Source organism: Balaenoptera physalus (assembly GCF_965194825.1).
Source record: "Balaenoptera physalus genome assembly, chromosome: 9".
Classification (NCBI taxonomy): domain Eukaryota; kingdom Metazoa; phylum Chordata; class Mammalia; order Artiodactyla; family Balaenopteridae; genus Balaenoptera; species Balaenoptera physalus.
Window position 1 is genome coordinate 28,384,363 of NC_138888.1, and position 21,074 is coordinate 28,405,436.

Consider the following 21,074-nt stretch of genomic DNA (forward strand, 5'->3'; position numbering starts at 1 on the left):
GGGGAAAAAAACTGAAGAAATTCAGTTACAGTTGATGCTTTCTGAGAGGTTTTGACGGTTTTCTTCTGCTCTATGGGCTTGAGGGCAGGTCGACTATTCTGCAGTCTGCGTTAGTCCTTGAATTTAAATTTTCTATGTGTTTGTACTTTTTTCCCCAAACACATTTTAACTGAGTCAGATCATCTTCAAATAGTTGAGAAAATTCCAAGATTGGTTCTTTTGTTGTTCTTTGAAATAGGCTCACTTACTACAATGTTCAGGTTTTGCCACTAAGTCTCCTTGCCCTTTAACTCTTGTTTTCATTACATGCTTGATTTAAAGCTATATAGCCAGCAATAATATTACATAATTATGGTCCAGAAAAGTACAAAATCCTCTTGAAATCTTTATGATAAGAAAAGTAATACTTGTTTAAAGGGACTCAGTGCCAAATCTTGCTGAAATCTGATTGTGAAGGAGGAAATCCAGAAAGGCAAAACAAGTTTCAGTAGAGATAAGACTGGGAAAGCAGTAGTTACTCAAAGAAGTTAAGACTGAAAGAGACAGTTGTACTCCTTGTCTTTCATTTCATTTTGGTTTTTTGTTTTCTGGGGTTTTAAAACTTTAATTAGGTAGATATGGTATATCTCTTTCATTTGTATGTAATTCAAAACTTTAACATAGTAGTGATTTATATTTTCTATGTGAATTTTAAGTAGATCCTTTCCATAACATGTAATTATCTGTAAAAAAAAAAATTTGCAAGTCTGTCTTATAGCAAGATTAAGTTGATTTCTAAACTACTGTCTCATATCAACCACCATTTTCCACAGTATCCTTTCATTTGGAATTAATGTTCAAACTCTAGAGGAACTATCTAACACTCAGAGTATAATCTGGCACCACTGAAAATGCTTATTTGATTTTCTCATGGAGGTGCCATTAATAAAACAGATATACTAAGCAAATTTTGTAGATTCAAAAGAGCTTGCAGATTAAGATTTAAAGAGCTTGCAGATTTAAAGATTTAAAGAGCTTGCAGATTCAAAATTTTACACATAGTTCAGTGAGTAACACCATGAAAATACAGTGTACTGACAAGATTACAAAGGAAAGATGCAGTGTTGAAAGGTAAATTTAGAACTTAAGTAATATAACATAGTATTACTGAATTAATTTAGGCTGACTCACAACTGACTCTTTTTGCCACACACCTGAAAGCTCACTTTATTTACGAAGAGCGCTTAACCAATCTGGAGAGCTGGTTCCTTGGTTTTCCATGGGAGTGAATAGACACTTGTGATAGACATGCTGATAGACACTTGTGTTCAAAACAGGCATGCTCTCTCCTCATTCATCCAGTTGGTGGGTTTTCAGCATGTGAATATTGCCTGTGTTGTCTTCTGTGATTTGTGACTTACTCTTTGTTCTTCTTTCACAGCAGTCATTCACGTCCCAGGATTTCAGACCGGGCTCAGAGTCTATGACACAGTAAGCAGCTTTTCCTCCTAAATAATTTGCAGTGATAAATAGTTGTTGTTTTTTTTAAGGACAATTTCTCCATTTCCCTCTTCATAACACCACACTAAAAAAATTATGAAATGCCTATTTCGAGGCATTAAAGAAAAAAAACTAATACCCAGAACATTATCATTGTATATGTCTTAGAAATGCCTAATGTAAATGAGCAATTTTTGAAGTATTTATTTTAAAAGATCTCTAGGAAGTTTTTGTATTTTTTTGATACTTGCTATATTACTTAATAACATAAATAGAAAATCTCTCTCTTACCTCAAAAAAAAAAATACCAAAAACCTTTGCAAAGCACTTCTCAATTTTTATCATTGCAGCTCATTTTGTACGTAATTTGAAGCCCTGACTTCATATTCACACGTCACTAGCAAACTATCACATGAGTGTAACAACCTTGAACAGCTCAGGTGTCTGCTGTGCCCTCCCATCCCACCACCACTGTCCCCACGTTGGGTGCATGCCTACACACATGTGCACACAGAGAATCCCTGCTGAATGTCCTTCAGGAAAATATTGGGTTGGCCAGAAAGTTCGGGGGTTTCCATAACATCTTACAGAAAAACCCGAATGAACTTTTGGGCCAACCCAATATTTATTCGTTAACCCTGCTATGCACTTTGACATTTTGAAGAATATGTCTCTTCCAGTTCAGAAATACTGATTTAAATGACACTCTAATTTACAGGAATTATCAGATCAAACCGTGCATTATTTTATAATATTTCATTCTACAGATGAAAGACAAACAGAATTTTTAAATGGTATTTAAGAGTCACAGAATCATGACCTAGAAGATCCCTTAGAAATTCTACATTCCCTCTGTTTTACATTCAGGAAAACTAAGGGGAAAGACCTTGTGCAAATGTCACAGGCACATTTATGTCAGCGCTTGAACCAAGCAAGACCTAAGTCTCCTGATTCTCAGACTACCGGGGTGTGTGTGTGTTTGTTTTTTATACTATATTCAGTGTTATTAGGCTCCTTGGTAAGATGCCATTTTGTTGTAAGTTTAAAAAATCTTTCTTTTTGAGAGATAAAATTATATTGATGATTATATGATTATATATAGCCCTGTATTACATCAGAGCACAGCCACTCACATTATCACATTTGAGTCTCCCCATTTCCCTGAAGACCATTGCTCTGACCCCTCTTTTGCATGTGGAGAAACATGATCTGAGGGAGGTAGTAAGAGGCAGACCCAGTAACAGAACACAGATCCTGTGTTTCCCAATCTGCTGTTCTTTCCATGCTTTCTCTCTGCCTGTCACACGACACAAATACACATCCCAGGTCTTTCAGTTTTTTGTCTTTGTTATATCTGCCAGGTATGTTTTCAGTTCCCATCTCTGAACAATTGAAATTTTGCGTAATAGTTGATCATATAATAACTGACTCTGAGGAATATATTCAATGACAGATCACCCATGTAAAAAATACGCTGGGTCAGTGAGGACAAACTCTGTTTCAACAACCAAAAATGACCATATTTTAATACATTACGGGAACAGTCCTCTCTATGAACATTTTTATAAAATTTTTTAGAACTTTTATCTAATATGTGAATGAAAGGTTCTGTAGTCACTCTGACTACTTTGGATATGTATTTTCAGATGACAGAGAGATCCACACAATGCTCTCCAGATTAAAATTCAAAAAAGCCTCAAAAACCATCCCAGCTTGTTTCTAAGGCTGTCAGGGTAGCTTGGCTTCTCTTTTTGAACATAGAGCACTTAAGAAGCTTCTGAAAATAAATTTTCATGAGAAGTTCAGATATGTCTAAATGCTCAAGTTCATCTAAAGCCTTTGGGCTTTCCCTGTACTCATAATTTCTTAGAAGTAAGGATGAATTAAGACACATTTCTCATGACTTAAGAACTGTAGGCAAGTTGAAGGTGGAAATACTATAGCCCAGTATGTCATTTCTTTATTTCTCTAATTTACTTAAATGAGTCCATTGTACCCAAGTAAATGGATAGAGGCTAATTTTTTTGTTTCTTTGCAGCCTTGCCATTCAGTTACTAACATCTGCTCATTAGTTGGTTGACCAAACTTTGTAAATGAGCCACATAGGACTGCCTCTCACCACTTTCCACTTGAATTTCTTGTCTCATTTATACTTTTTAATTTTTTTTCAGAAATGTCAATCACTTCTGTGCAAACAATTTTTACACATTTTAATAAAGCTACACTCTCTTATCTTAAAAAGATACCAAGAAGAAACTTTTATAGGTTAATTTAAAAGCATTTTCTTGAAAGTCTTAAACTTTTACCTTTTGTATCTCATGCCCCTATGATGTTATGATCTGCTGCCCAAGTCAGAGTTTGTAATGAAGCTTCTACAAATATGTTATAATCCATAATTAGTATTAGTGTTCCCTAGTTACTAATATATTTTATCTTGAGTTTGTTGGGTTTTTTTTTTAAACATAGAATGCTTTATTTCATTAACAGGTTTGGTCAGAGAGAAGTTAATTCAGATGGTCAATAATATTAAAGGCCTTTATTTGTGAACACTCATATGTGAACTGAATGAATGAATGAATGCAATCTCTTCTTAATGTAGTGCAGCCATAAGTGTTAACTCCAAGTATCCGATCTCTCCTCCACTATATATTTTTCCATCTTTATAATAATCCTATTCCAGACTTCTTCAGTTTCTTCTTCTTTTCATGAGAAGAAATTAGTTTACCTTTTTCCCCTAAAATACCCTACTACTTGCAACTTTTTTTTTTTTATTTCTTCTTTTGATTATTCACTTTTCAGCCTTTTTCTCCTCCTCCCATTCCCTGCCCTTTCTGATATCAAAATTATCCATTGTCAGGTGTGTGACATCACAGAGTTCCTTATATATTCTAAATATGTTCTTTATCAGATACATGATTTGCGGATATTTTCTCCCGGTCTCTGTTATGCCTTTTCATTCTTTTAACAGTAGCTTTTGAAAAGCAAACTTTTTTTTATTTTGATGAAGTCCAATTTGTCAATTTTTTTCTTTTATATATCATGCTTTAGTATAGTATCTAAGAAACCTTTGCCAAAGTTACAAAGGTTTTCTCCTATGTTTTCTTGTAAAAGTTTTATAATTCAAATTGGTTTTATATTTAAGTCTATGATCTGTTTGTGTTAATTTTTGTATATGATGTGAGGTTTGGATCAGAGGATTCTGTTTTGTTTTGTTTGCATTTGGATATCCAGTTGTTCTAGCATCATTTGTTGAAAAAACAGCCGTGCCTCAACTGAATGGTCTTTGCACCTTCGTTGAAAATCATTTGTCATTATAAGGGTAGGTCTGTTTCTGGACATATTCTAATCCATTGATCTACTTCTGTCTTTACACCAGTAACACACGGTCTTGATTACTGTAGTTTTATAATATGTCTTGGAATCAGGTATTATTGGTCCTCCAGTCTTGTCCTTTTTTAAAGTCGGTTTAACTATTCAGGGTCCTTTGTATGTCCTCATCAATTTAGAATAAGTTTTTCTGTTTCTACAACATAGGCTTCTGGAATCCCAATTTGTATTACCTTGAATCCAAAGATAAGTTTGGGGAGAACTGACATGTCGACTTTCAGTCATCTGACTCATTAACATGAAATATTTCTCCATTTATTTAGGCCTTGTTTAATTTCTCTCAACACTGATTGTTAGTTTTCAACGTATAAGTCCTGCACATATTTGGCTGATTGATTCCTGCATATCTCATTGTTAAATGGTATTATTTTTCAATTTCAATTTGCAATTGTTTGTTGCTAATTTATGGGAATACTACTAATTGTTGTATGTTGATCTTGTATCATGCTACCTTACTAAACTATCTTGTTAGTTTTAATAACTTTTTGGTAGACTTCACCAGGTTTTCTATATAGATAGTCATACATATAAAAGCCAGTTTAGCTTCTTCTTTCCCAATCTGGATGCCTTTCCTCCCTCCCTCCTTATTGCACTGGCTAGAACCTCCAGTACAATGTTGAATAGAAATGATGAGAGTATATATTCTTATCTTCTTTTGTCCTGAAGGGAAGTGAGTGGGAAAGCATTAAGTCTTTCACCACTAAGTATATCATCATAGGTTTTTTAATAAATGCACTTTATTCCTTCATTTCCTAGTTTGCTGAGAGTTTGTATCAGGAATGGATGTTGGATTTTTGTCAGATGCTTTTTCTGCACCTACTAAGATAATCATATGATTTTTCTTTTTAAATGTGCTAATATGGTAAATTACATTGGTTTTCAAACGTTAAACCAACTTTTCATTCTTTGAATAAACCCCACTTAGTCATGGTGTGTTATCCTTTTTATAAATTGGTGGACTTGATTTGCTAAAATTTTATTTAGAGTTGTTTGTATTTTGTGCAAGAGAAATATGGGTCTATAGTTTTATTTTCTTGTACTGTCTTAGTCTGGTTTTGCTATCAGAGTAAGCTGGCTTCATGGAATGCGTTAAGAAGAATTCCCTCCTCTTCAGTTTTCTGGAAGAGTCTGTGAGGATATGATATTACTTTTTCCTTTTGTAATTTCTATTTATTTATTGATATTCTCTATTTGATGAGATGTTGTTCCCAAACTTTCTGTTAGTTCTTTAAGTATGGTTTTCTTGAGTTCTTTGAATGTATTTATAATAGTGGATTTCAAGTCTTTGTCTAGAAAGTCTGATGTCTGGGCTTCCTAAGCGACCGTTTCAGTTGATTGCTTTTTCCCTTGTATGGTGCATACTTTCTTGTTTCTTTGCATGTCTTGTAACCTTTTATTGAAAACTGGATATTTTGAATGATAAAATGTGACAGCTTTGGAAATTAGATTCTTCCCCCTCCCCAGGGTTTGTTGTTGTTGCTACTTATTGTAGTAGTTTGTTGTTTGTTAACTTCTCTGAACAAATTCTTTAATTCTTTAGTTGTAATGTGTTTGTCCACAGGAGTCTTTGCTCAGTTATATTAGTGATCAGCTAATAATTGGAAACCGATTTCCTTAAACACCTGGAACCAGTAGGTCCCCCAGTCTTGCCAGGTAGGGGCTCTGTGTGTGCTGTGCACACCTTCAACACCCAGCCAGTCAGTTGACACCTCTGTCTTAGCCTTCACTTCCTGTTGGCATAGAGCGTTAAGGTCAGCCAGCGGTGAGGGCTTAAGGCCTTCTCAGGTCTTTCCTGTGCATGCACACAGCCCTACACATGTGTAAGACCTTCTAGACTCCCAGGACTAAGTCTGAGCTTTTCGAAACCCTCATGGACAGCTTATTCCCCCAGCTTTTCCTTTAAAGCTTTTAGTTAGTCTGTTGTTTGCCTACTGTTATCCACCACTCAGGCAGCCCTGAAGTTAATTGCAATTGCCTCCCAGGGAAAAGGCAAGCTCTAAGATAAGTCAAATGCAGACAGCCTTACAAGTGGTGTCTTCCAGGAAACCACCAAACAGGTCAGATAATGACAATTCCTTGGGAATGAGGCTTTGAAAGAGCTCCAGCCCTGTTCTGCTTCTTCCAGTGGCTGCCAGTTTGCTGGCTTTCACCATAAACACAGGCTCTTCTTTTCAAGGTACCCACAGAGCCAGACAGTGGGGATGGGATAAGGTAAGTTAAAATGCCACAAAGCTCACTGTTCTTACCAAGTGTCAACCATTCTTCTTGAATAAACATTCTCCGGGTTACTACAAGCTATTGGCTAATTTCCAGAATCTAAAAAAGTTGATTCTAACCATGCTTGCCAGTTTTCTCATAGCTTATTTGGAGGAGAAATTTTTCAGAAGTCCTTACACCACCGTTTTTACTGATGTCACTCTATTTCTTCTTCAGATGTTGCGTAGACTCACCAGTAAAGCTATCTGGGCCTGGAGTATTCTTTTATGGAAGATTTTTAACTACAAGTTCAATTTGTTTAATAGAAGTGGAGCTATTAAGGTTATCTATTTCTTCTTATATAGGCATTGATAATTTGTATCTTTCAAGGAACTTGTCCATTTCATCCAAGTGGTTGAATTCATTGACATAAAGTTGTTCATAATATCCCCTCATTATCTTTTTAATATTGAAAGAATCTGTAATAATGTTGCCCCTTTAATTCCTAGTGTTGATAATTTATTTCTTTACTCTGTTTTCCTCAGTCAGCCTGGCAAATGGTTTATCAATTTTATTGAAAAGAACAGCTTTGTTTTGTTGATTTCTCTTTATTGTTTATTTGTTTTGTTTCATTGATTTCCACTCTGATCTTTATTTTTGCTTCTTTGGGGTTTAATTTGTGCTTCTTTTTCTAGATTTGTTAGGTGGGACTCGAACCGTGTTTAGTCTAGGGCTAATTATTCCTCACTACTGATACAAATCCCTTTTGCGTATTGTACCCAATGCGTTCTGAGTTGTGAGGTTTTCCATCCTGGCTGATGGGAATAGGTACTGTCCCTGGCCTCGGGAAATTTCCTCAGCTGTATATTCTCACCTGTACTCTGCTGAATACTTGAGGAGAACCTTTGCAGGTCTCCAAGTTCTCTCACTATGAAGCTGTCTCCTCTCTGGTAGTCTGTGAACTATAGCCTACCTGGTCTCCTCAGACTCCTAGCCCTCACTCAGGGAGTCCGCCAGGCTCTACACAGTTTCCATCCCCCTGTGCTGTGGCCTGGAAGCTCTCAAGGCAGTAAGCTGCGCAGTCATAGGGCTCATCTCATTTATTTTCCATTTCTTGGGTATCACTTTCCTTTGTTGCCTATGATTCAGTGTCTTGAAAATTATTTCATATGTTTTGCCCAATTTTTTTGGTTGTTTTAGGTGAGCAGTAAATCTGGTCCCTGTTACTTCATCTTGGATGCAAGCAAAAGTCCAGATGTTGTATTTTTCAGGGTAGCTTTCTGTTAGATCATATGTACATTATGAGAAAGAAAAGGTGGAGAGGATCACACGGTCTGATTTTCCCACAGTGATCAGGGAAAGCCAAAGATGTAAGATAGCATTTAAGTCTTAAAAACCATGTAGAGACAGGGTGAACAAAAAGAAAAGGACCTAGAAGTCAGAAGGATGGCAGGAGCTAAGGCGCAATTGCATGGAAGTGCCTGGAATACCCTGAGACTAGCAGGGTACTCTACAGGGTGGGGGAATGCACAGACCAAAAATATATATATATTTTTTAATTGGGCCTGCCAGCAAGATACAGTCCAGGTCCACTGTGTCTGTAATCTTACCAGTTGCCCAAATACAAAGATTTCACATAAATGTAGATTTCTTATTTCTTTTGAAGTTCTGGACCACAGCTCCACATTCTTTGCTGGCTTCCATCCACTGGAGCTGAGTTAGTGGTCGCCTCCCTAAGATGAGTCATCCACTCTCCAGATTACCAGGGTCCTGCCGTATTATTCCTGGCTTGCTTTCCTCGCTCTCCTTGTCACCCTGGCAACCACAGACATTTGAATTTTTACTTTAATGCTAAGGTGTAGGTTCCCTGGAGATAGGCATAGGCAGTAAGTTATCGATGCTTTTTGCTTCAGAACTCAACTTTTCCTTTCTCTCTCATCATTTTCCTCCTTTCTAGACGTACTTTATTTGTTCTTTCATCTTTGTGGCTTCTGACCCTTTTCCTTCTCAGTCATCTGACTTCATTTTACTTACTTAGACATCTCCATTTTAGTCTTCTCGGGCTGCTGTAACAGTACCACCGACTGGGTGGCTTAAACAATGTAAATGTATTATTTTCATAGTTCCGGAGCCTGGAAATTCAAGATCAAGGTTCCAACAGGGCTGGTTTCTGGTGAGGCCTCTCTTCCTGCCTTGCAGGTGGCCAGCTTCTTGCTGTGTCCTCACATGGCCTTTCCTCTGTGCATGTGTGGAGAGAAAGAGCTCTCTGGTGTCTCTTCCTCTTCTTATAAGGACACCAGTCCTGTGGCTTAGGGTCTCACCCTTATGACCTCCTTTAACTTTAATTACCTCCTGAAAGGCCCGATCTCCAGATATATTCACTTGGCAGGTTAGGGCTTCAACCTGTGAAAGAATACAATTCAGTCCACAGCAGTCACTGTTCAGTCCTCCTTATTGCCTGATTTTGAAATTCTTGTACCTTTTTCAAGCTCTGTTGTGATGTCTCCCACCATTCCTAGACATCCTAGAAAGGGGGCACTGCCTTCCATTCTTTGAATTTCCCTTTTTTTATTGTTTTTGTATTCTCTTTTTTCTAACATAACTTGCATTACTAAACACTCATCCACAAAATATTTGTTTTCTATGTTATTGTTACTGTTGAACCATTTGAAAAGCTGCATTCCCCATCCCACAGGTCAGGATATCACTGTTTTCTTATGCATAAACTTCCTTCACCCCTTCTTTGTCAGTAAGGAATCTCCTGCTCTTTTACACACACACACACACACACACACACACACACACACACACTTTCTTCTATTTAATTTGATAAAAACTTCCTGGTTTCTCCCAGGCAGCTAGTATTTTTCTGAAAGAAGTAAAATTTATTTTATTCTTGTCCCTTCATACAGTAAAAAGGAGCCCAACCAGCTAAGGTTTATTATCTCTACGTTATTTTCAGTGACTCCCTGCTGCCCACCCACATATATAATCGCTCATATCATCTGTCGAATATTTTTCTCTCAGATCCTCCTATTTATCTCCCCTTTTTATTCCCACTGCCACTTGCCTAAATCCGAGCCCCATCTGAGCTGTTGCAGCAGCTTTCTCACTGGCTCCTTGTCTCCAATCTTCCCCTCCTGCAGTTCTGAGGTGGGCAGAGAACAGAGCCTTGAGGACCGCAGACACATCATGGATATGCAGGGGAAGAAGAACGAACAAACCGGCCGGAAAGTCACCCTCATAGAGGTAAGAGGAAACCAGGAGACAGTCATGTCACGGAGTCAACAGGAAGGTTTAGGAAAGGCATGGTCAACAAGGACAAATATCAAAGACAGCAGAAGTAAAATAAGGACTGAAAAATGCCTTTGGGATTTGCAACCAAGAGGCTGTTTGTGACCTGGGAGAAGAGGGTTTTGAATGGCGGGTCCTGGAAGCATGAGTCAGATTGTCTCCAGCCCATAAGGAGAAGGCCCGTCAGGAAAGGCTTCTTCTCCCAGAAGTTGGACTTCAAAGGAAAGAAAAAGCTGTGCAGAAACTAGTGGAAAACACAGGATGTAAGGAAGATCTTTATACAGGAGGGAATGACAAGAATATTTATAACCCCAGAGCAAAGAGCCCCTTGAGAAGAGCCAGTCAAGGTATAGGATAAGGAGAATAATTAAAAAAGTAGAATTTGAAACAAGAAGGTGGGGCTACTTTTTCCACTGAGACAGGCAAGTGAGACAAAATGAGTTTGAATGATGATATTTTCTGGTGAGAGATAAAGTATAAGAAGGACAGGAAAGGACTCTCTAAAGAAGGCGGCCTTGTTTTCTCTATTACTAGAAGTGAAGATTGTCTGCTGGAAGTGAAAATGTTAAACTCTATCACGTACACTTTTATGAAATTGATACTTAATGAGAATTAGATTCAAATTTTTCATAAGTATTTTTAGATTTTGATGGCAAAAAATAAAATCTCATTATACAGAAAGTTTATAAATCAATAGTTTTATAATCATGGGTGTTAAGGAATGACTTTTTATCATTGATACCAGAATCAGAAAACATATTTTGAAACAGGTTTTTAGCTCCAAATAATAGAAATTTTAAAATCATTTATGTCAAAGAGAAAAAAATGCCATAAACAGAATCTAAAAACAACCAGTAAGCTGGCATCAGGAAGAATTTCACAAAATATGTGACAGACGAAGCGTTAATACCCTTAACTTATAAAAAGCTCTAAAAAGTCAAAAGGGAAAAGAAGTATATCAGTAGGAGAACTGGCAAACGGGGTGCATGGGACATTCTTAAAGGGATATATATATATATATAAATAGCAGTGAACATACAAAAAATGTCCAATTACAGTGATCAAATTAAAACAATAAATGAGATGGTATTTTTCCCTCAGAAAATGGCAGCAAGCTTCAAACTGATACAACCTTGTGTTGATGAGAGTGTGGGGAAGTGGGTTTCCTCATATGCTGCTGGTAGTAGTATATATTAAAACAATCCTTTGTGGAGTATAGCTTGGTAATACTTGTTTATTTTAAGTTTTCAAATTGTTCATGTCTTTTGACCTGAATATTCCACTTCCAGGAATTTACTGTAGGAAAATGTTTAAATATACCTGCAGAGATTCAGTTAAAAGGCTACTCCTTCAAGCAGTGTTTTAAAAATAGAAGGAAAAATATTCAATTTCTATGAATAAAGGATTGATTAAATTATTATTATTATTTTAATTTATTATCATTTATTTTTTTTGGCTGCGTTGGGTCTTCATTGCTGCGTGCAGGCTTTCTCTAGATGTGGCGAGCGGGGGCTACTCTCTGTTGTGGTGCGCGGGCTTCTCATTGCGGTGGCTTCTCTTGTTGCGGAGCACGGGCTCTAGGCGTCCGGGCTTCGTTAGTTGTGCCACGAGGTCTCAGTAGTTGTGGCTCGCGGGCTCTAGAGCGCAGGCTCAGTAGTTGTGGTGCACGGGCTTAGTTGCTCCGTGGCATGTGGGATCTTCCCGGACGAGGGCTCGAACCCGTGTCCCCTGCATTAGCAGGCGGATTCTTAACCACTGTGCCATGAGGGAAGCCCAGGATTGATTAAATTATGAAACATTTATATAATAGAACACCATGTGACTATTTCAAATAGTGAAAATATTATAGAAGTATGTTCCTAGATGTGGAAAGAATGAAACATTTTTAAGTTAAAAAAGGATGATTATAAAATAGTTTTTATATAACATATGCATAAAATATGGAACAATATACATCAATAAATGTCAGTAGTTATCGCTAAGTGGTGGAATTGTAGTGATTTTTTTTCCTTCATTTTCCTGTGTGTATTTTCTAATTTTTCTACTCAGCATATATTGATATATATACACACTTGATCATTTCTTTATTTTTCTTTGCTTTTTGTTTTTTGAATTTTATTTATTTGTTATACAGCAGATTCTTATTACTTATCTATTTTATACATATTAGTGTATATATGTCAATCCCAATCTCCCAATTCATCCCACCCCTGCCCCCCGCGTTCCCCTCTTGGTGTCCACACGTTTGTTCTCTACATCTGTGTCTCTGTTTCTGCCTTGCAAACCGGTTCATTGTACCATTTTTCTAGATTTCACATATATGCGTTAATATACAATATTTGTTTTTCTCTTTCTAACTTCACTCTGTATGACAGTCTCTAGGTCCATCCACGTCTCTACAAATGACCCAATTTCGTTTCTTCTTTATCTATTCGTATGTCGATTGGCATTTAGGTTGCTTCCATGACCTGGCTATTGTAAATAATGCTGCAATGAACATTGGGGTGCATGTGTCTTTTTGAATTATGGTTTTCTCTGGGTATATGCCCAGTAGTGGGATTGCTGGGTCCTATGGTAATTCTATTTTTAGTTTTTTAAGGAACCTGCATACTGTTCTCCATAGTGGCTGTATCAATTTACATTCTCACCAACAGTGCAAGAAGCTTCCCTTTTCTCCACACCCTCTCCAGCATTTGTTGTTTGTAAATTTTCTGATGATGCCCATGCTAACCGGTGTGAGATGATACTTCATTATAGTTTTGATTTGCATTTCTCTAATAATTAGTGATGTTGAGCAGCTTTTCATGTGCCTCTTGGCCATCTGTATGTCTTCTTTGGAGAAATGTCTATTTAGGTCTTCTGCCAATTTTTGGATTGGGTTGTTTGTTTTTTTGATATTGTGCTTCATGAGATGCTTGTATATTTTGGAGATTAATCCTTTGTCAGTTGCTTCATTTGCAGCTATTCTGAGGGTTGTCTTTTCATCTTTTTTATAGTGTCCTTTGCTGTGAAAAAGCTTTTAAGTTTTATTAGTTCCCATTTGTTTATTTTTGTTTTTATTTCCATTTCGTTAGGAGGTGGGTCAAAAAGGATCTTGCTGTGATTTATGTCAGAGTGTTCTGCCTATGTTTTCCTCTAAGAATTTTATAGTGTCCGGCCTTACATTTAGGTCTTTAATCCATTTTGAGTTTATTTTTGTGTATGGTGTTAGGGAGTGTTCTAATTTCATTCTTCTACATGTAGCTGTCCAGTTTTCCCAGCACCACTTATTGAAGAGGCTGTCTTTTGTCCATTGTATATTCTTGCCTCCTTTATCAAAGATAAGGTGACCATATGTGCGTGGCATTATCTCTGGGCTTTCCATCCTGTTCCACTGATCTATATTGCTGTTTTTGTGCCAGTACCATACTGTCTTGATTACTGTAACTTTGCAGTATAGCCTGAAGTCTGGGAGCCTGATTCCTCCAGCTCCATTTTTCTTTCTCAAGATTGCTTTTGCTATTCGGGGTCTTTTGTGTTTCCATACAAATTGTGAAATTTTTTGTACTAGTTCTGCGAAAAATGCCATTGGTAGTTTGATAGAGATTGCATGAATACGTAGATTGCTTTGGGTAGTATAGTCGTTTTCACAGTGTTGATTCTTCCAATCCAAGAACATGGTATATCTCTCTATCTGTTTGTATCATCTTTAATTTCTTTCATCATTGTCTTACAGTTTTCTGCATACAGGTCTTTTGTCTCCTTAGGTAAGTTTATTCCTAGGTATTTTATTCTTTTTGCTGCAGTGGTAAATGGGACTGTTTCCTTATTTTCTCTTTCAGATTTTTCATTATTACTGTATAGGAACACAAGAGATTTCTCTGCCTTGATGTTGTATCCTCCTACTTTGCCAAATTCATTGATTAGCTCTAGTAGTTTTCTGGTGGCATCTTTAGGATTCTCTATGTATAGTATCATGTCATCTGCAAACAGTGACAGTTTTACTTCGTCTTTTTCTGACTTGGATTCCTGTTATTTCTTTTTCTTCTCTGATTGCTGTGGCTAAAACTTCCAAATCTATGTTGAATAATAGTGGTGAGAGTGGGCAACCTTGTCTTGTTCCTGATCTTAGTGGAAATGGTTTCAGTTTTTCACCATTGAGAACAATGTTGGCTGTGGGTTTGTCTTATATGGCCTTTATTATGTTGAGGTAAGTTCCCTCTGTGCCTACTTTCTGGAGGGTTTTTATCATAAGTGGGTGTTGAATTTTGTCAAAAACTTTTTCTGCATCTATTGAGAAGATCATATAGTTTTTCTCCTTCAATAGTTTAATATGGTTCATCATATTGATTGATTTGCATATATTGAAGAATCCTTGCATTCCTGGGATAAACCCCACTTGATCATGGTGTATGATCCTTTTAATGTGCTGCTGGATTCTGTTTGCTAGTACTTTGTGGAGGATGTTTGCATCTATGTTCACCAGTGATATTGGCCCGTAGTTTTCTTTTTTGTGACATCTTTGTCTGTTTTTGTATCAGGGTGATGGTGGCTTCATAGAAGGAGTTTGGAAGTGTTCCTCCCCTGCTATATTTTGGACGAGTTTGAGAAGGATAGGTGTTAGGTCTTCTCTAAATGTTTGATAGAATTCGCCTGTGAAGCCATCTGGTCCTGGGCTTTTGTTTGTTAGAAGTTTTTTAATCACCGTCTCAATTTCATTGCTTGTGATTGGTCTGTTTATATTTTCTATTTCTTCCTGGTGCAGTCTCGGGAGGTTGTGCTTTTCTAAGAATTTGTCCATTTCTTCCAGGTTGTCCATTTTATTGGCATATAGTTGCTTGTAGTAATCTTTCATGATCCTTTGTATTTCTGCAGTGCCAGTTGTTACTTCTCCTGTTTTCATTTCTAAGTCTGTTGAGTCTTCTCCCTTTTTTTCTTGATGAGTCTGGCTAATGGTTTATCAATTCTGTTTATCTTCTCAAAGAACCAGCTTTTAGTTTTATTGATCTTTGCTATCGTTTCCTTCATTTCTTTTTCAATTATTTCTGATCTGATCTTTATCATTTCCTTCCTTCTGCTAACTTTGGGGTTTTTTTCTTCTTCTTTCTCTAATTGCTTTAGGTGTAAGGTTATGTTGTTTATTTGAGATGTTTCTTGTTTCTTGAGGTAGGATTGTATTGCTATAAACGTCCCTCTTCGAACTGCTTTTGCTGCATCCCGTAGGTTTTGGGTTGTCGTGATTTCATTGTCATTTGTTTCTAGGTATTTTTTGATCTCCTCTTCGATTTCTTCAGTGATCTCTTGGTTATTTAGTAGGGTATTGTTTAGCCTCCATGTGTTTCTTTTTTTTACAGATTTTTTCCTGTAATTGATATCCAGTCTCATAGCGTTGTGGTCAGAAAAGATACTTGGTACAATTTCAGTTTTCTTAAATTTACCAAGGCTTGATTTGTGACCCAAGATATGATCTATCCTGGAGAATGTTCCATAAGCACTTGAGAAGAATGTGTATTCTGTTGTTTTTGGATGGAATGTCCTATAAATATCAATTAAGTCCATCTTGTTTAATGTATCATTTAAAGCTTGTGTTTCCTTATTTATTTTCATTTTGGATGATCTGTCCATTGGTGAAAGTGGGGTGTTAAAGTCCCCTACTATGCTTGTGTTACTGTCGATTTCCCCTTTTACGGCTGTTAGTATTTGCCTTAGGTATTGAGGTGCTCCTGTGTTGGGTGCATAAATGTTTACAATTGTTATATCTTCTTCTTGGATTGATCCCTTGATCATTATGTAGTGTCCTTCTCTGTCTCTTGTAATAGTCTTTATTTTAAAGTCTGTTTTGTCTGATATGAGAATTGCTACTGCAGCTTTCTTTTGATTTCCATTTGCATGGAATATCTTTTTCCATGCCCTCACTTTCAGTCTGTATTTGTCCCTAGGTCTGAAGTGGGTCTCTTCTAGACAGCATATATATGGGTCTTGTTTTTGTATCCATTCAGCCAGTCTGTGTCTTTTGGTTGGAGCATTTAAACCGTTTACATTTAAGGTAATTATTGATATGTATGTTCCTATTACCATTTTCTTAATTGTTTTGGCTTTGTTATTGTAGATCTTTTCCTTCTCTTGTGTTTCCTGCCTAGAGAAGTTCCTTCAGCATTTGTTGTAAAGCTGGTTTGGTGGTGCTGAATTCTCTTAGCTTTTGCTTGTCTGTAAAGGTTTTAATTTCTCCGTCGAATCTGAATGAGATCCTTGCTGGACAGAGTGATCTTGGTTGTAGGTTTTTGCCTTTCATCACTTTAAATATGTCCTGTCACTCCCTTCTGGCTTGCAGAGTTTCTGCTGAAAGATCAGCTGTTAACCTCATGGGGATTCCCTTGTATATTTTTTGCTGTTTTTCCCTTGCTGCTTTTAATATTTTTTCTTTGTATTTAATTTTTGAAGTTTGATTAATATGTGTGTTGGCATGTTTCTCCTTGGATTTATCCTTATGGGACTCTCCGTGCTTCCTGGACTTGATTGACTATTTCCTTTCCCTTATTAGGGAAGTTTACAACTATAATCTCTTCAAATATTTTCTCAGTCCCTTTCTTTTTCTCTTCTTCTTCTGGGACCCCTATAATTTGAATGTTGGTGCGTTAAATGTCCCAGAGGTCTCTGAGACTGTCCTCAATTCTTTCCATTCTTTTTTCTTTATTCTGCTCTGCAGTAGTTATTTCCAGTATTTTATCTTCCAGGTCACTTATCTGTTCTTCTGCCTCAGTTATTCTGCTATTGATTCCTTCTAGAGAATTTTTAATTTCATTTATTATGTTGTTCATCATTGTTTGTTTGCTCTTTAGTTCTTCTAGTTCCCTGTTAAATGTTTCTTGTATTTTCTCCATTCTGTTTTCAAGATTTTAGATCATCTTTACTATCATTACTCTGAATTCTTTTTCAGGTAGACTGCCTGTTTCCTCTTCATTTGTTTGGTTTGGTGGGTTTTTACCTTGTGCCTTCATCTGCTGTGTATTTCTCTGTCTTCTAATTTTTCTTAACTTAATGTGTTTGGGGTCTCCTTTCAGCAGGCTGCAGGTTCGCAGTTCCCGTTGTTTCTGGTGTCTGCTCCAGTGGCTAAGGTTGGTTCAGTGGGTTGTGTAGGATTCCTGGTGGAGGGGACTAGTGCCTGTGTTTTGGTGGATGAGGCTAGTTCTTGTGTTTCTGGTGGAAGGTCCACGTCTGGTGGCATGTTTTGGGTTGTCTGTTGCCTTATTATGATTTTAGGCAGCCTCTCTGCTAATGGGTGGGGTTGTGTTCCTGTCTTGCTAGTTGTTTGGCGTAGGGTGTCCAGCGCTGTAGCTTACTGGTCATTGAGCAGAGCTGGGTCTTAGCGTTGAGATGGAGATCTCTGGGACAGCTTTCACCGTTTGATATTACGTGGAGCTGGGAGGTCTCTTGTGGACCAGTGTCCTGAACTCGGCTCTCCCCCATCAGAGCCTCAGGCCTGACTCCCAGCCAGAGCACCAAGACTCTGTCAGCCACAGAGCTCAGAAGAAAAGGGAGCACAAAAAAAGAAAGAAAGAAAGAAGAAAATAAAATAAAATAAATTTACTAAAATAAAAAATAAAAACGCAATTTAAAAAAATGAAAGAAAGAAGAGAGCCACCAAACCTAAAAACAAATCCACCAGTGATAACAAGCGCCAAAAACTATACAAAAAAAAGGAAAAAAAACGGACAGACAGAACCGTAGGACAAATGGTAAAAGCAAAGCTATACACACAAAATCACACAAAGAAGCATACATATACACACTCACAAAAAGAGAAAAAGGAAAATATATATATATATGTCTATATGTATAAAAAAAAAGGAAGAGAGCAACCAAATCAATAAACATATCTACCAATGAGAATAAGCTCTAAATACTAAACTAATATAAACATAAAACCAGAAACAAGTTAGATGCAGAAAGCAAACCCCAAGTCTACATTTGCTCCCAAAGTCCACCGCCTCAATTTTGGGATGATTCATTGTCTATTCAGGTATTCCAGAGATGCAGGGTACATCAATTTGATTGTGGAGATTTAATCTGCTGCTCCTGAGGCTGCTGGGAGAGATTTCCCTTTCTCGTCTTTGTTCGCACAGCTCCTGGGGTTCAGCTTTGGGTTTGGCCCCACCTCTGCGTGTAGGTCGCCTGAGGGCGTCTGTTCTTCGCTCAGACAGGACGGGGTTAAAGGAGCAGCTGATTAGGGGGCTCTGGCTCACTCAGGCCGGGGGGAGGGAGCGGTACGGAGTGTGGGGTGAGCCTGCAGCGGCAGAGGCCGGTGTGACGTTGCACCAGCCTGAGGCATGTCGTGCGTTCTCCCGGGGAAGTTGTCCCTGGATCACGGGACCCTGGCAGTGGCGGGCTGCACAGGCTCCCGGGAGGGGAGGTGTGGATAGTGACCTGTGCTCGCACACAGGCTTCTTGGTGGCAGCAGCAGCAGCCTTAGCATCTCATGCCTGTCTCTGGGGTCCGTGCTGATAGCCACGGCTTGTTCCCGTCTCTGGAGCTCATTTAGGTGGTTCTCTGAATCCCCTCTCCTCGCGCACCCTGAAACAATGGTCTCTTGCCCCTTAGGCAGCTCCAGACTTTTTCCCGGACTCCCTCCTGGCTAGTTGTGGCACACTAGCCCCCTTCAGGCTGTGTTCACGCCGCCAACCCCAGTCCTCTCCCTGGGATCCGACTGAAGCCCGAGCCTCAGCTCCCAGCCCCGCCCGCCCCGGCGGGTGAGCAGACAAGCCTCTCAGGCTGGTGAGTGCTGCTCGGCACTGAGCCTCTTTGCGGGAATCTCTCTGCTTTGCCCTCTGCACCCCTGTTGCTGCGCTCTCCTCTGTGGCTCTGAAGCTTCCCCCCTCTGCCACCCGCAGTCTCCGCCCGCGAAGGGGCTTCCTAGTGTGTGGAAACCTTTCCTCCTTCACAGCTCCCTCCCACTGGTGCGGGTCCCATCCCTATTCTTTTGTCTCTGTTTTTTCTTTTTTCTTTTGCCCTACCAGGTACACGGGGAGTTTCTTGCCTTTTGGGAAGTCTGAGGTCTTCTGCCAACGTTCAGTAGGTGTTCTGTAGGAGTTGTTCCACATGTAGATATATTTCTGATATATTTGTGGGGAGGAAGGTGATCTCCACCTCTCACTCCTCCACCATCTTGAAGGTCCCTCATGCTTTGCCTTTTAACTCTGATTAAATGGTAAGTACTTGCAGGCGGGGGCTAGAGCATGCTCACGTTTTCTCTCCCCAGTACTTAGCCTGGTGTCTGGCCACATAGTAAAACTTCAGGGAATACTCATTGGATTGAATTTCTTGTGGAGTAGGGCACACTATTTTTAGGAATCTTATTTTTCACACATAACGTACACACAAACACTAACCTGGTTTCATACTCATTTTCAAAGTCCTGCTATGAGATTTTCCTTTCTCTTTTCATATGATTTGCCTTTATCGGCCCTCACTCTGTTACTCTCTCCCTCTGTTATGTTACGGGGATACTTTATGAGGAGATACCGCAGAGAAAGGCTGGATTTGTTTTCATGCTGGTGTCTTGGTTAGATGACATCTCTTCCCTTGTCAGCAAGTCTCTGCTGCCTCTTAGGTGTTCGGTCCCTGTGCTGTCAGCAGCCATCATTGTGCTGCTCTGTCCCTCTTGCTTGTTCCCTGTTGTCAGAAGGGGGCTTTCCTTGTCCAAGGTGTGCACTTGGCAGTCTCTTCTCCTTTTCCTTTTATTCTGTCCCCTTTCTCCCTTTCATAGATAGTCTTTGTCATTCTGTATTCAGTGTTCCTTCCTCTTCTTAGTCTGAGTCATTTCCCTTAAATATGTTATCTTTACTGCCTTCTTTAGCTTTTTCCAGTTAAGTTTCTCTTCAGGTTCCCTCTCTTGAGGGCCCTCCTGGCTCCCGTGTTTACTTCTCACAATGCAGCCTCAGTCTGATTGATTTAACTTGTCCTACTGTCTTGTGCAGGATCCATCTCACTCATTTCCAGCTGTTCTCCTCCTCCTCCCCCTCCCTTTTCTGTTTTTCTTCCTCGGTTTTGTCCTACCACTATCATAAACTCCTCCTCTCACCCTGTTTGCCTCGTTACTCCTCTAAGGTCCTTTACCTTCCTCACTGTTCCTTGCAGACGTTTATAGGGTCTCTGGGTGACTTGTGCTCAGCATCCATTGGAGCCTTTTCTTCCCCACTTTTATCAGACCCTAATTTGAGGCAAGTTTTATATGCTGTACCTGTATACACACCAGGACAGTGTGATGCCCTTTTTTGCCCCTGGTGAGATTGTACCTTGCCTCACCATAGCTGTACCATTTTATAGTCTACCTTAGTTGCATTTGTGAGCATGTTCACTTGAAACATTTCGGGGCTTCTATATATTATATAATACTGGTTTAACAAATTTAAAATCAGAAAACAAGGACTGACAAAAGATTATTTTTCCCTCATATGGAAAGGTAGTACAACCATTTATTTAAGATTGGGCCGTAAACCATAGCAGAAAAGAATATGAAAAAGAATGTGTGCATGTATATATATATATCCATATATATATATATATATATATATATACACACACACACACAATATATATATAACTGAATCACTTCGCTGTACAGCAGAAATCAACACAACACTGTAAATCAAATATACTTCAATAAAATAAATTTAAAAAGTAAAAGATTGGGCCTGTCCCTAAAGGCACAGATGTTCCCTAACCTTCCGGTTTAGGGTTAA

The 21,074-nt window shown here is 38.5% G+C and overlaps 1 protein-coding gene across 20 annotated transcripts in view; it reads left to right on the forward strand.

Moving 5' to 3' along the window:
• The window catches only part of AHI1 (Abelson helper integration site 1), a 224,297-nt gene that overhangs the window by 184,965 nt on the left and 18,258 nt on the right, over nucleotides 1-21,074 (forward strand). For 9 of the 20 annotated variants that reach the window (XM_082474460.1, XM_082474467.1, XM_082474464.1 and 6 more), the window contains 3 exons: nucleotides 1,421-1,470; nucleotides 10,209-10,311; nucleotides 18,934-19,101. In XM_082474460.1, the coding sequence (XP_082330586.1) occupies nucleotides 1,421-1,470; nucleotides 10,209-10,311; nucleotides 18,934-19,086 (306 nt within the window). In that variant the 3' untranslated portion in view covers nucleotides 19,087-19,101. Of the gene's footprint in view, nucleotides 1-1,420; nucleotides 1,471-10,208; nucleotides 10,312-18,933; nucleotides 19,102-21,074 lie in introns of those variants that run through there. The other 11 variants (XR_014267260.1, XR_014267261.1, XR_014267262.1 and 8 more) reach the window with 4 other exon arrangements.